General features: G+C 42.7%; 1 protein-coding gene across 3 annotated transcripts in view; it reads left to right on the top strand.

Moving 5' to 3' along the window:
• Positions 1-15,000, top strand: part of fbxo18 (F-box DNA helicase 1) — a 26,061-nt gene that overhangs the window by 7,514 nt on the left and 3,547 nt on the right. For all 3 annotated transcript variants that reach the window (XM_042080791.1, XM_042080790.1, XM_042080789.1), the window contains exons 11-17: positions 108-195; positions 306-392; positions 1,135-1,271; positions 1,814-1,910; positions 3,873-4,000; positions 13,548-13,623; positions 14,054-14,257. In XM_042080791.1, the coding sequence (XP_041936725.1) occupies positions 108-195; positions 306-392; positions 1,135-1,271; positions 1,814-1,910; positions 3,873-4,000; positions 13,548-13,623; positions 14,054-14,257 (817 nt within the window). The remainder of the gene's footprint in view (positions 1-107; positions 196-305; positions 393-1,134; positions 1,272-1,813; positions 1,911-3,872; positions 4,001-13,547; positions 13,624-14,053; positions 14,258-15,000) is intronic.

Genomic DNA, 15,000 nt, shown 5'->3' with positions numbered 1-15,000 from the left:
AGTACTGCTCTGGTGGGAGGCAGGTCAGTACTGCTCTGGTGGGTGGCAGGTCAGTACTGCTGATGAAACGGAAGCCTCATCCCATGCTCTTTCTCTCGTGGCTGCAGAAGTTTGTGAGCTTGGCGCAGGACATCTGGACGAAGATGACCGAACTGAGACCCACCAGAGAGATGGCACATCACATAACCCATGACGGTATGCATAGCAGCACCATCGCTACGTGTGTGTGTGTGTCTGTGTGTTGAACCCTGAATGTGATTGCTACATGGGTGTGTGTTTGCTGCATGGGTGTGTGTTTCCTCCAGGTTACTTGAAGCTGTGGCAGCTGCAGAAGCCTGTTCTGGATGGGTACGATGTCATTTTCATTGACGAGGCCCAAGACTGTACTCCAGGTACGTAATCTGTCTGGTCCTGTCCAAATAAACTCCATAGCCCAGTCAGACATTGGGGTTTTTAAACTCTAGCGGCCAGTTCCCTGTGCATGGCTTAAGCCTAGTCCTGGACTAAAAGCTTTTTCAATAGAGACTAGGATTTTTAGTGTAGGGGGCCGTTTATATGAGAACGATTGCTAAGGAAGACGACAAAATATTTTATCATAAGTGCCTTTCGTTTACACGGCGACCCCGCCATCAGGGCTTGAAGACGCAAAAATCTGAAGACTCCTTCCAGAGTGTAGAGTTTTGAAGACGACCCGGGTTGCGTCTCCGTCTTAACGGCTAAACCAAAGATCCTTGATTACCTCTCTGGCTAAACTGTCAAATTAGAATGTCTGCGTGTGACGTACCGGGGTTCTATCACACCACCACCCAGCGGTCTGGAATGCATCTCCAATCGAATATCACATACTCTTGCGTCTTCATATAAACAAAGATTTCCCCCTGAGACGCCACTTCTGCGTCTTCTCTTTTCATCATCACCGTAGAAACGTAGCCGTAACGTAACGTAACGAAGACTTGGCTTAATTCATGTAGTGTTTTGAAGACACCTTTGGTGTGTTCTACTGATTAGTACACTGTTGGTCACCTGTATTTGATCATGACCTCCTCTTGTGCGTGTGCGCGTGCGTGTGCGTGTGTCTGTGTCTGTGTCTGTGTCTGTGTCTGTGTCTGTGTGTGTGTGTGTGTGTGTGATCAGCCATCATGGACATTGTTCTGTCCCAGTCGTGTGGGAAGATGTTAGTGGGTGACCCTCACCAGCAGATCTACACGTTCAGAGGAGCCGTCAACGCTCTCCACACGGTCCCACACACACACGTCTACTACCTCACACAGGTACACACACACACACACACACACACACACACACACACACACACACACACACACGTCTACTACCTCACACAGGTACACACACACACACACGTCTACTACCTCACACAGGTACGTACACACACACACACACACGTCTACTACCTCACACAGGTACGTACACACACACACGTCTACTACCTCACACAGGTACGTACACACACACACACACACGTCTACTACCTCACACAGGTACGTACACACACACACACGTCTACTACCTCACACAGGTACGTACACACACACACACACACACACACGTCTACTACCTCACACAGGTACGTACACACACACACACACACACACACAATCTGCCAACCTGTACACATTATGTGTACTATGCATGCATTTCACATCAAAGTACGACGGTATGGTATGCATGCAGAAAACAATTATAGTGCATGATTTGCTCCCATTGCCCTACACTGACACACAGACAGACACAGACAGACACAGACAGACAGACATGTGTAGCCGTTTCTATTCATGGATGGATTATTTATCAGAGTTTCAGGTTTGGACCTGAGATTGCTTTTGTCGGAGCCTCCATACTTAGCGTGTGCAAAGGAGTGAAGAAGACCTTAGTGGGAACACTTGAGAAAGGTAGGTCACCTATGCACTAGCGCTAGCACTAGCATACATACACATGCCCATTCTCCATCATGTACACTAGCACTAGCACTAGCATACACATGCCCATTCTCCATCACTTATGCACTAGCACTAGCATACATGCCCATTCTCCATCACTTATGCACTAGCGCTAGCACTAGCATACATACACATGGTCACTTATGCACTAGAACTAGCACTAGCATACATGCCCATTCTCCATCACATTAGCACTAGCACTAGCACTAGCATACATGCCCATTCTCCATCACTTATGCACTAGCGCTAGCATACACATGCCCATTCTCCATCACATATACACTAGCGCTAGCATACACATGCCCATTCTCCATCACATTAGCACTAGCACTAGCATACATGCCCATTCTCCATCACTTATGCACTAGCACTAGCATACATACACATGCCCATTCTCCATCACATATACACTAGCACTAGCATACATGCCCATTCTCCATCACATATGCACTAGCACTAGCATACATACACATGCCCATTCTCCATCACTTATGCACTAGCACTAGCACTAGCATACACATGCCCATTCTCCATCACATATACACTAGCACTAGCATACATACACATGCCCATTCTCCATCACATATACACTAGCACTAGCATACATACACATGCCCATTCTCCATCACATATACACTAGCACTAGCATACATACACATGCCCATTCTCCATCACATATACACTAGCACTAGCATACATACACATGCCCATTCTCCATCACATATACACTAGCACTAGCATACATACACATGCCCATTCTCCATCACTTATGCACTAGCACTAGCACTAGCATACACATGCCCATTCTCCATCACATATACACTAGCACTAGCATACATACACATGCCCATTCTCCATCACATATACACTAGCACTAGCATACATACACATGCCCATTCTCCATCACATATACACTAGCACTAGCATACATACACATGCCCATTCTCCATCACATATACACTAGCACTAGCATACATACACATGCCCATTCTCCATCACATATACACTAGCACTAGCATACATACATACACATGCCCATTCTCCATCACATATACACTAGCACTAGCATACATACATACACATGCCCATTCTCCATCACATATACACTAGCACTAGCATACATACACATGCCCATTCTCCATCACATATACACTAGCACTAGCATACATACATACACATGCCCATTCTCCATCACATATACACTAGCATACATACATACACATGCCCATTCTCCATCACATATACACTAGCACTAGCATACATACACATGCCCATTCTCCATCACATATACACTAGCACTAGCATACATACACATGCCAATTCTCCATCACATATACACTAGCACTAGCATACATACATACACATGCCCATTCTCCATCACATATACACTAGCACTAGCATACATACTTACACATGCCCATTCTCCATCATGTACACTAGCACTAGCATACATACACATGCCCATTCTCCATCACATATACACTAGCATACATACACATGCCCATTCTCCATCACATATACACTAGCACTAGCATACATACACATGCCAATTCTCCATCACATATACATACACATGCCGTGGCCTACTGGTTAGGGCTTCGGACTTGTAACTGGAGGGTTGCCGGTTCGAACTCCGACCAGTAGGCACGGCTGAAGTGCCCTTGAGCAAGGCACCTAACCCCTCACATTCTCCATCACATATACACTAGCGCTAGCATACACATACCCATTCTCCATCACATATGCACTAGCATACATACATACACATGCCCATTCTCCATCCTCTGAATACACTAATATCCATTCTAACGTGTGTGTGTCTATGTGTCTGTGTGTCTGTGTGTGTGGTGTGTGTGTGTTTGTCTGTGTGCGTGTGTCTGTGCGTGTGTGTGTGTCTGTCTGTGTCTGTGCCAGGGAATGTGTGTGGCACTGGTGAGGCCGAGGGTAAAGTGGCCATCCTTTCCCGCTGTAATGAGTCCGTCTTCAGTGAAGCCGTGAAGCTCATGGATGCCAACCCACTGTGCAAGATCCACTTCATAGGGGTGAGTGGGGCACACACACACACACACACACAATCACTTCATAGGGGTGAGTGGAGCACACACACACACTTCATAGGGGTGAGTGAAGCACACATACATGTTGCCGGTCAGATCCAGCCTCATACACTCCTGAATACTCGCGACACACATTTTGCAGTACTCTGATAAGGAACCCACATTATGAAATACTCTGATATGGAACCCACATTCTGCAGTACTCTGATAAGGAACCCACATTATGAAATACTCTGGTACGGAACCCAAATTATGAAATACTCTGGTATTGAACACACATTCTGCAGTACTCTGATAAGGAGCCCACAATTATGAAAATTTCATGACACAGCATGCCTTCACAAAGATGTGCATCTGTGTGAAGGCATGCTGTGGAGACAGCATGAGACGGCATGCCTTCACATGAGTATCCACCAGCTGCTTTAACAAATAGTCAGGGTTTAAGTGTCCTTCAGGGTTTAAGTGTCCTTCTAGGTTGCCAAGAGGGTGTTGGTCATCCCAGCTCACATGGACCAAATGTGCAGTAAACAAAACAAAATGTTTTCCATTTTAGCCTCCTCAAAGCAGCCATCTTTTGCTGTGACTGCAGCGTTTCACACTCTTGTCCTTCTCTCAACGCTGTGTACGTTAGACACAGCAGTGCTACTCTTAACACTGTACGTTAGACACAGCAGTGCTACTGAAGCTCCCGTGTGGAGCGCCTGGGTTTTGACCACTCCTGGGTTTTGATCACTCCTGTTAAGAAGCATTCTGAGTGACTATTTCATGAAGCTGGTTATGATGATGCCAATAGCACACAAAGAAGTCATAAATGTTAATGGAGGCCATTTTAAAAAATCTAACATGCGAGACATATTTATTTTTTTAACAGAAGAAAACAAAATTTGTCTCATGGATCAGGGGCCGTATTCACAAAGAATTTTAAGGCTAAAAGTAGCTCATAAGTGGCGAATTTAGGAGCAACTCCTAAAAATAATGGGCGTGTCACTCCTAACTTTAGGACTCCTAATTTTTTTCACTAAAAGTAATTCACAAAGCATTTTAGACCTAAAAGTAGCACCTAAGTCTGGGACAGCTTAAAAGAAGTTGAGAGGACTTCTAACTCACTAAGACCTATTCACAAACCCTTTTGTGGCATTTCACGTCGCAATGTTTTGAAATGCGTATGCGGCTACAGGAGCTTCCAATCGCGAGGGAACAATTTTGCATTGTAGGCAAAAAAGGGATGCAATAACGCCACCAACAACAAGCAAAACCACTCATTGTGAACATGTAAATTAAATGTAACGTTTCATTGTGAATCAAATTAAAATGTTCTCCTCTTTGCAAACGTGGGCATAGGCTATGGTGACAGGTTAATTTAATAATGTTGCAAAGATACTGCATCAATCCGCATTATTCATTAGGCTACTAGGCTATTTGTTTTGCCTTACTCTTTATTCATTTAGGCCTTTTTATTCAGTTCAGTTTATTCATCATCTTCCGTCCTTCGCACTACCTGTGTAGCGCACGCATTCTCAGACCTGTCACCTGTCACTCATCATCGTAAGGGAGGTGTTTGGAATCATTCCCGCGTTACAATCATCAGCCAATCAAGGTGGTCACTTCAGTCAAGCTCGTGCATGAGTAATGACGTCATCCATAGCAACGAAGGCTCACTCTTAATTTAGGAGTTGTCATTTTTCCTTACTAAAAGTAGGTCTGAAAGGCTTTGTGAATAACTTTTAAGAGAAAACTCCTAGCTAAAATATTTTAGTGCGATTTAGTAGTACTCCTAGTGGTAAGATAAAAGGCTTTGTGAATACAGCCCCAGATTCTTCAAAATAAGAGCTACAGAATTCATTCAGAGCTACAGAAAGCGTTTGTTGGCAGTGATTGCCTCTAAAGGTTTGCAACACTGTTAGGTAAACGGTGCCATCATTTTTGTCTGTTACATTTTCATTTGTTATTTGATTTAAAATATTCTGTTAGAGAATGTTGACTGTTGGTCCCCAAACTTTTTCTTCCGAGGGCCAGCTCACTATGCCTGGCTCTAAGAGAGGGCCAGAGATTCGGAGTATATCAGTAACCTTAAATAGCTTAGTGCTGAGAACAACAGCAGTCTACCTTAGTTGAATATTCCATTACATTTAATCATAGGCTACTGCAATTTAATACCATTGCTAGCTGTGTTTATGTTGTTAGCTGTGCCACCATGCCATATCAGTGTAAAATGTAGCTCAAATGAAATAATACTAATAAAAAGACTCTGTTTCTTTGCATACATAGCTCAAGTTGTGAACAAGCAATATCCTACAAATAATTTAAAGTTATCAGACTATGAGAGTTTTATGAAGTGCTGGCAAACAGATCTGAAATGACCACCGTTCTAACTTTCACTCACCTGATGAGAACTTTGAGCTCTGTATGAACATTTTTAACGTGTGAATAAAAAATAGAAATAATTATCCCAGAAAGTCCCAGAAATATGACTTGAATAGAAGTTAGTTAGTTATTATGACCGCCGCGCAGCGAAGCGGCGGTCATATAGGTTTAGTCCGATTTTTTTTTTTTTTTTTTTTTTTTCTTTTTCGCATGCCCAAATTTCCGTCAATGAGTCCCGGGACACTGAAAGACCGGGGTACACGAAACTTGGTGGGCATGTAACCCCACATGGATAGCATGGAACCATCGTTTTTCGTTTTGATCTGTAGCCCCCCCGCTGGACTGGACCCCCCGAAAGGAGGGTAGGGCAGACACAGTTTTCTGTGAATATCTCGAAAACCGTAGGGTTTAGGAGGACCATTTTTTTTTTGTATGTTGATCTCAAGGGGCCATGTCAACCCATTCCATAACCACTCATTTCATGTATAGCGCCACCTAGTTAAACACAAAAAAGTAAAAATGAGGTGTTGTAATTGAAGGTATCTGTGACCTAACATAGTCAAAACTGCACGAAATTGGAAGTGTAGGATCATTATGACACCCTCTGTATGCACGCCAAGTTTCGTGGAATTCCGTTCATGGGGGGCCACACAATAAATTAATTTATGTTACTATACACCAACTGGCCTGTAGGTGGCCGGAGACAGTTTTCTGTGAATATCTCGAGAACTGTAGGGCCTAGGAGGTCCACCTTTTTTATGTATGTTGGTCTTAAGGGGGCATGTCAACCCATCCCATTACCACTTATTTCATGTATAGCGCCACCTAGTTAAAAATTAAAAAGCAAAAAATTAGGTGTTTTCATCTCAATATCTCTGGCTGACAAGGTCAAAACTGCACGAAATTAAAAGTGTAGGATCATTATGACACCCTCTGAATGCATGCCAAGTTTTGTGTACTTTCGTTCATGGGGGGCCTTACAATAAAATAATTTATGTGTACATTTAGTGACGTACACCAACAAGGATTCCCGGGACACTGAAAGACCGGGGTACACAAAACTTGGTGGGCATGTACCCCCACATGGATAGCATGGAACCGTCATTTTTCGTTTTCATCTGCAGCCCCCCCGCTGGACTGGACCCCCCGAAAGGAGGGTAGGGCAGACACAGTTCTCTGTGAATCTTTTATGGTATGTTGGTCTCAAGGGCCCACATCAACCTGGCTCATTATCACTCATTTGTGATTTGCCCCCCCCCGGTAAAAAATGAAAATCAGTAGGATTAAAAGAAAGCCAAAATAAATATTCATCATCATCATCATGGCTGCATTTTCAGTATTGGCGAGAAGTAGTCGTTTGTCCACTAGATGGCGCATCGTTGCAGTGAGACGTAATTTTGTTGGAAGTTAAAAGTGGGTTGGAAAAAACAATGGACTCTTCATACAAGGACTGTAATTTACCGCAGCGAACATCTAATAAGGATAGGACGATGTTCACATGAAGTGTAATTCCCATTTCTTCTTGAAGCCGAAATAAATCTGAGGATGTTTATCGGACATGCTTGGTTTTTACTGCAGGTACGTTAATCTTGTAATATCAATAAGGACCTAGGTAATGTTACCGTTAGCGTTGGTTGAGTGATGGAGGCATTTGATTTATTGCATTTGTAGAAAACTATACATGCGGTTATACCAAGCAAATGTATAGCAGCACTGTTTGTATCTTTCGACTGTCATTTATTGCACGTGCTACAAAATCATTCTGTGCAATGGAAGATTTACCAACGTTACACCGGTCTGATACAGTTTTGCCTATACATGTGTGAGACTGAGACGCCTGTTTATTTTGTTTTAAGTGCGTGCAGGGTGTGAGAGGGGAATCGATGTGCTTTGATTACAGCTTGGTAGTTGTAGTCTGTGAAATTAAAAAGCACGTGTGTGTGAAGTATCCAAACAATGACACCTTCATTTCATTATGGCTGCTTTAGCAAAACACCTTAAGCTACTGTGTAGTGGGTCCCATTTAGAAGTGGCTACTTCATTCGCGCTTTCCTTGACTCATGGAGCTGCGTGAATGTTATTACAACTTTTCGCCACGATATGACAGTTTAAGTCCGCTTGATACTGTAAGGCGTAAGCCATTGGTTTCCAAAGGAGATTTTATTTGTGTCGCCAGCATAGCCTATTGACAATTTATGTTGTAAATAGGCCTACCTTATAATCCTACCTGTAGCTTAGGGAAGCTTTCTATTAGGATCTAGTTTGTTAGTTACCGTTTTGTCATAACTCCCTGATGCATTTTTGCATTTAGAATAGCCAGAGCGTGTATATCTCAATCGGAAAATTAAACAATATCGGGTGCCTATGGACTAGGCTGGGTGAACCCAGCCTGATCTGCCCGCTATTTATTTTTTGATTTCTTAAAAGATTGAGCTTGGTCTGATGAAAGCCAGACTAGCCATGGACCTCAGTTAAACAATGCAAGGGAACATGAATCAGCCTATATTTGCACTAACAATAACGGACAAAAGCTCTTCAACTTTGGCCCGTTAAAATGTGTATGAACAGTCTAGCGACGCATTTCATCAAGGCCCATTTGGACATGTCAGTTATTTGCACCACTGGTTAGATGTAAAACAGCATTTCGTTTCAGACTAGGCTACTGTTACTTAATTTGTGCATTAACAATAACGTTTCAGACTACTGTTACTTAATTTGTGCATTGACAATAAAGTATTACATGAACTAAAGATGACTAAAATCTTATGTAGAAGAAGAAACATTCACAAAAAATCCATCCATCCAAAAATGACCTTTGTTTTTGATAGCTGTTGAAAACGGCATGGAACTGACAGAGATGTTTTTGTTTAAAAATACATAAAAAATAAATAAATAAATAACATTATGCTGATACCTTTTGCTTTTCCCAAATACAATGTAGCCTACAGGTGTAAGTGACCTTTCATCAATCCAGTTGCAATGGATGAACTGTGATGAACTGCCCTACTTGTGATTGTTTAGAGATTTTAAAGGTTTTATAACAATTCTACATCTTCTTTGGCTATTCTACAATCTATTCACCTTTTCAGCACCAGTAGGGTACTTTCTGTGCAGCCGCACACACACACTCAGGCATGCCAAACAAGCATACACAAAAGTTTCAAGAGTGGGGGATGGAGTAAAATATGGAGACAAATTGAAGTGTGATTTATTTTCGCGGAATGGATGTACAGGACTGAGCGGCGGTCATATTTTGTACCGCTATGCGGTACATCTAGTTAACAAATAATTGATACACTTTTAGAATACTTTGAGCACTGATGCAGTCAGCAAGCATAGGCCTCTTACATTGTTTGCAGGTAGGCCTACATGTTATTATGACCGCCGCGCAGCGAAGCGGCGGTCATATAGGTTTAGTCAGATTTTTTTTTTTTTTTCTTTTTTTTTTTTTTTTTTTTTTTTTCTTTTTCGCATGCCCAAATTTCCGTCAATGATTCCCGGGACACTGAAAGACCGGGGTACACGAAACTTGGTGGACATGTAACCCCACATGGATAGCATGGAACCATCGTTTTTCGTTTTGATCTGTAGCCCCCCCGCTGAATTGGACCCCCCGAAAGGAGGGTAGGGCAGACACAGTTTTCTGTGAATATCTCGAAAACCGTAGGGTTTAGGAGGACCATCTTTTTTTTGTATGTTGATCTCAAGGGGCCATGTCAACCCATTCCATAACCACTCATTTCATGTATAGCGCCACCTAGTTAAACACAAAAAAGTAAAAATGAGGTGGTGTAATTGAAGGTATCTGTGACCTAACATAGTCAAAACTGCACGAAATTGGAAGTGTAGGATCATTATGACACCCTCTGTATGCACGCCAAGTTTTGTGGAATTCCGTTCATGGGGGGCCACACAATAAATTAATTTATGTTACTATACACCAACTGGCCTGTAGGTGGCCGGAGACAGTTTTCTGTGAATATCTCGAGAACCGTAGGGCCTAGGAGGTCCACCTTTTTTTTGTATGTTGGTCTTAAGGGGGCATGTCAACCCATCCCATTACCACTTATTTCATGTATAGCGCCACCTAGTTAAAAATTAAAAAGCAAAAAATTAGGTGTTTTCATCTCAATATCTCTGGCTGACAAGGTCAAAACTGCACGAAATTAAAAGTGTAGGATCATTATGACACCCTCTGAATGCATGCCAAGTTTTGTGTACTTTCGTTCATGGGGGGCCTTACAATAAAATAATTTATGTGTACATTTAGTGACGTACACCAACAAGGATTCCCGGGACACTGAAAGACCGGGGTACACAAAACTTGGTGGGCATGTACCCCCACATGGATAGCATGGAACCGTCATTTTTCGTTTTCATCTGCAGCCCCCCCGCTGGACTGGACCCCCCGAAAGGAGGGTAGGGCAGACACAGTTCTCTGTGAATCTTTTATGGTATGTTGGTCTCAAGGGCCCACATCAACCTGGCTCATAATCACTCATTTGTGATTTGCGCCCCCCCCGGTAAAAAATGAAAATGCAATATTATTCTGCTTTAATCGCCCCTATCTTCAGTTAAGATGTTCAGAACTGCACCAAATTTTATGTGTATGATTGACCTGGCATTCTCTGGGGGTCTGGGGGTATGCCAAGTTTCGTAGAATTTCATCCATGGGGGGGGGCTAAAAAAATTAGGTTATGTGTACATTTAGTGACTGTACACTCATTGGCCTGTAAATGGCGGTGCACACATATAAACATGCACACACACAGGCACCCACATACTATCGGTATTAGAACGGCCGATACATAATTACAAATTCAATAGGATCAAAAGAAAGCCAAAATATTCATCATCATCATCATGGCTGCATTTTCAGTATTGGCGATAAGTAGTCGTTTGTCCACTAGATGGCGCATCGTTGCAGTGAGACGTAATTTTGTTGGAAGTTAAAAGTGGGTTGAAAAAATAATGGACACTTCCTACAAGGACTGTAATTTACCGCAGCGAACATCTAATAAGGACAGGACGATGTTCACATGAAGTGTAAGTGAGGATGAAGTGAGGATGTTTATCGGACATGCTTGGTTTTTACTGCAGGTACGTTAATCTTGTAATATCAATAAGGACCTAGGTAATGTTACCGTTAGCGTTGGTTGAGTGATTGAGGCCCATTTGATTGATTGCATTTGTAGAAAACTATAAATGCGGTTATACCAAGCAAATTGATAGCAGCACTGTTTGTATCTTTCGACTGTCATTTATTGCACGTGCTACAAAATCATTCTGTGCAATGGAAGATTTACCAACGTTACACCGGTCTGATACAGTTTTGCCTATACATGCGTGAGACTGAGACGCCTGTTTATTTTGTTTTAAGTGCGTGCAGGGTGGGAGAGGGGAATCGATGTGCTTTGATTACAGCTTGGTAGTTGTAGTCTGTGAAATTAAAAAGCACGTGTGTGTGAAGTATCCAAACAATGACACCTTCATTTCATTATGGCTGCTTTAGCAACACACCTTAAGCTACCGTGTAGGGGGTCCCATTTAGAAGTGGCTACTTCATTCGCGCTTTCCTTGACTCAAGGAGCTGCGTGAATTTTATTACAACCTTTCGCCACGATATGGCAGTTTAAGTCCGCTTGATACTGTAAGGCGTAAGCCATTGGTTTCCAAAGGAGATTTTATTTGTGTCGCCAGCATAGCCTATTGACAATTTATGTTGTAAATAGGCCTACCTTATAATCCTACCTGTAGCTTAGGGAAGCTAACAGCTTTCTATTAGGATCTAGTTTGTTAGTTACAGTTTTGTCATAACTCCCTAATGCATTTTTGCATTTAGAATAGCCAGAGCGTGTATATCTCAATCTGAAAATTAAACAATATCGGGCGCCTATGGACTTGGCTGGGTGAACCCAGCCTGATCTGCCCGCTATTTATTTTTTGATTTCTTAAAAGATTGAGCTTGGTCTGATGAAAGCCAGACTAGCCATGGACCTCAGTTACACAATGCAAGGGAACATGAATCAGCCTATATTTGCACGAACAATAACGGACAAAAGCTCTTCAACTTTGGCCCGTTAAAATGTGTATGAACAGTCTAGCGACGCATTTCATCAAGGCCCATTTGGACATGTCAGTTATTTGCACCACTGGTTAGATGTAAAACAGCATTTCGTTTCAGACTACTGTTACTTAATTTGTGCATTGACAATAAAGTATTACATGAACTAAAGATGACTAAAATCTTATGTAGAAGAAGAAACATTCACAAAAAATCCATCCATCCAAAAATGACCTTTGTTTTTGATAGCTGTTGAAAACGGCATGGAACTGACAGAGATGTTTTTGTTTATAAATACATAAATAATAAATAAATAAATAAATAACATTATGCTGATACCTTTTGCTTTTCCCAAATACAATGTAGCCTACAGGTGTAAGTGACCTTTCATCAATCCAGTTGCAATGGATGAACTGTGATGACCTGCCCTACTTGTGATTGTTTAGAGATTTTAAAGGTTTTATAACAATGCTACATCTTCTTTGGCTATTCTACAATCTATTCACCTTTTCAGCACCAGTAGGCTACTTTCTGTGCAGCCGCACACACACACTCAGGCATGCCAAACAAGCATACACAAAAGTTTCAAGAGTGGGGGATGGAGTAAAAGATGGAGACAAATTGAAGTGTGATTTATTTTCGCGGAATGGATGTACAGGACTGAGCGGCGGTCATATTTTGTACCGCTATGCGGTACATCTAGTTCCGTTTTCGATGGCAAACGTGAAACAGCACCAAAACAACCACCAGTGGACAAAAAGAGTATTACAGGTGTACTGACTCGCCATAGAGAATGAATGGGGGAAATTACGGAAGTTATAGTATAGACGATGTCATACTCCCGTGCGGGCCAGATGCTATATACCACGGACATGTTTTGGGGGGCCACCCAAAATGAGTTGGCGGGCCGTAGTTTGGTGACCACTGTGTCAGAAGCAAGGTCTAATTTCAGTAAACATGGAATAAACAATGATTAATTCCTGTTCGTTTTTCAGAGAGATATTGAGGGTTTTTCTTTTTTTCGTGGAAGGGTACTGACAATTTTTCCATGACTGTAATTCCTGATTTTTATTGATGGAAAATGTTTGTGTTCATGTGTTTCAGGGGGTTGATAACTTTGGTCTCAAGAAGATTCTGGATATCTGGGTGCTGATGCAGCCAACTGAGAAGCGCAAGAAAGGTGAGTTTTACACACACACACACAAAAGAGCTGTTTTCAAGCACACACTGAACTCTGGGCATGAAATTGTCAGGCTGTGTGTGTTCACCCAAATGTCCACATTATACGACACTCTGACTCTCTGTCTCTGTGTGTGTGTGTGTGTTCACCCAAATGTCCACATTATACGACACTCTGCCTGTCTGTGTGTGTGTGTGTGTGTGTTCACCCAAATGTCCACATTATACAACACTCTGACTCTCTGTCTCTGTGTGTGTGTGTATGTTCACCCAAATGTCCACATTATACGACACTCTGACTCTCTGTCTCTGTGTGTGTGTGTGTGTGTGTGTGTGTGTTCACCCAAATGTCCACATTATACGACACTGACTGTCTTTCTGGTTTTTGTGTCTTTCGCTTTCTCTCTGACCCACCCCCCCCTCCCCCTCAGAGAATCTGTTCATCCAGGATGCGTTTATCCGCGGCTTCTCCAAGGAGCACCTGGGGGGTTACGGGGGGCTGAGGCGCTACGCCACACACACCGACGACCGCGAGCTGGAGGGCAAGCTCAACGTGGTGGAGCGCTACCACACCCGCATGCCCGACCTCATCAAGCGCATCTACAGCTGCTCAGAGAGCACGCCCGACCACGCAGGTGAGGGGTCGGAGGTGAAGGGGAACTGCAGACCTGCCAACCTGTACGCATTTTGCGTAGCAACCACGCATTTTCAGATCAAAATACGCCGCTACGATTTTTTACTTAAAACTACGCAAAACGAGCAGACATCCAACCTCTCCGGAAAGCTCCTTGAGCATGTGAGTCTCCCGCTAATATATTTCATGTGAGGATGAGATACAGAGAGAAACATCCCAACATCCAGGTGAATTAGATATGTTGGCATAACATGGGCGATAGATGTATTTCTTTACAAAATGAAGGAGAGAGAGGTGGAGAGGAGGAAAGAGATGGAGGAGAGGGTAGAGCTGACCCAGATCTACACCTGGGCCACGTGTTCCACAGCAGTCCTTTTCACACCTGGTTTTCATTGCTGAATAATTGCTCCTTTATCGCGGCACGCCGTTCCTTTGGGATAAAGTCATTATTAGCAGGGGTTTTAGTCCCGTCTGAATGTGCCATGTCAGTAATTATTATGGACAACGTCGGTAGAAATTACGGTGAATTTCACCTTCAATAAAACGGTCCGGGAAAAAAATACCTTGGGAAATATTAATCCCTTGCAAATACGACCCTCGACGATTTTTTTTTAGCCTGTAGAATACCTGAGTCTCACCACAAACATTTAATTGTAGCCTGTAGAATACCTGAGTCTCACCACAAACATTTCATTGTAGCCTACAGCTGTTAAGATTTCTATTTTATTTCCGTTTTATTGTCGC

This window comes from Alosa sapidissima, chromosome 23 (assembly GCF_018492685.1).
Source record: "Alosa sapidissima isolate fAloSap1 chromosome 23, fAloSap1.pri, whole genome shotgun sequence".
Lineage (NCBI taxonomy): Eukaryota > Metazoa > Chordata > Actinopteri > Clupeiformes > Clupeidae > Alosa > Alosa sapidissima.
Note: the sequence above shows the minus strand (reverse complement) of the source record. Positions and strands in the feature narration are given on the sequence as shown.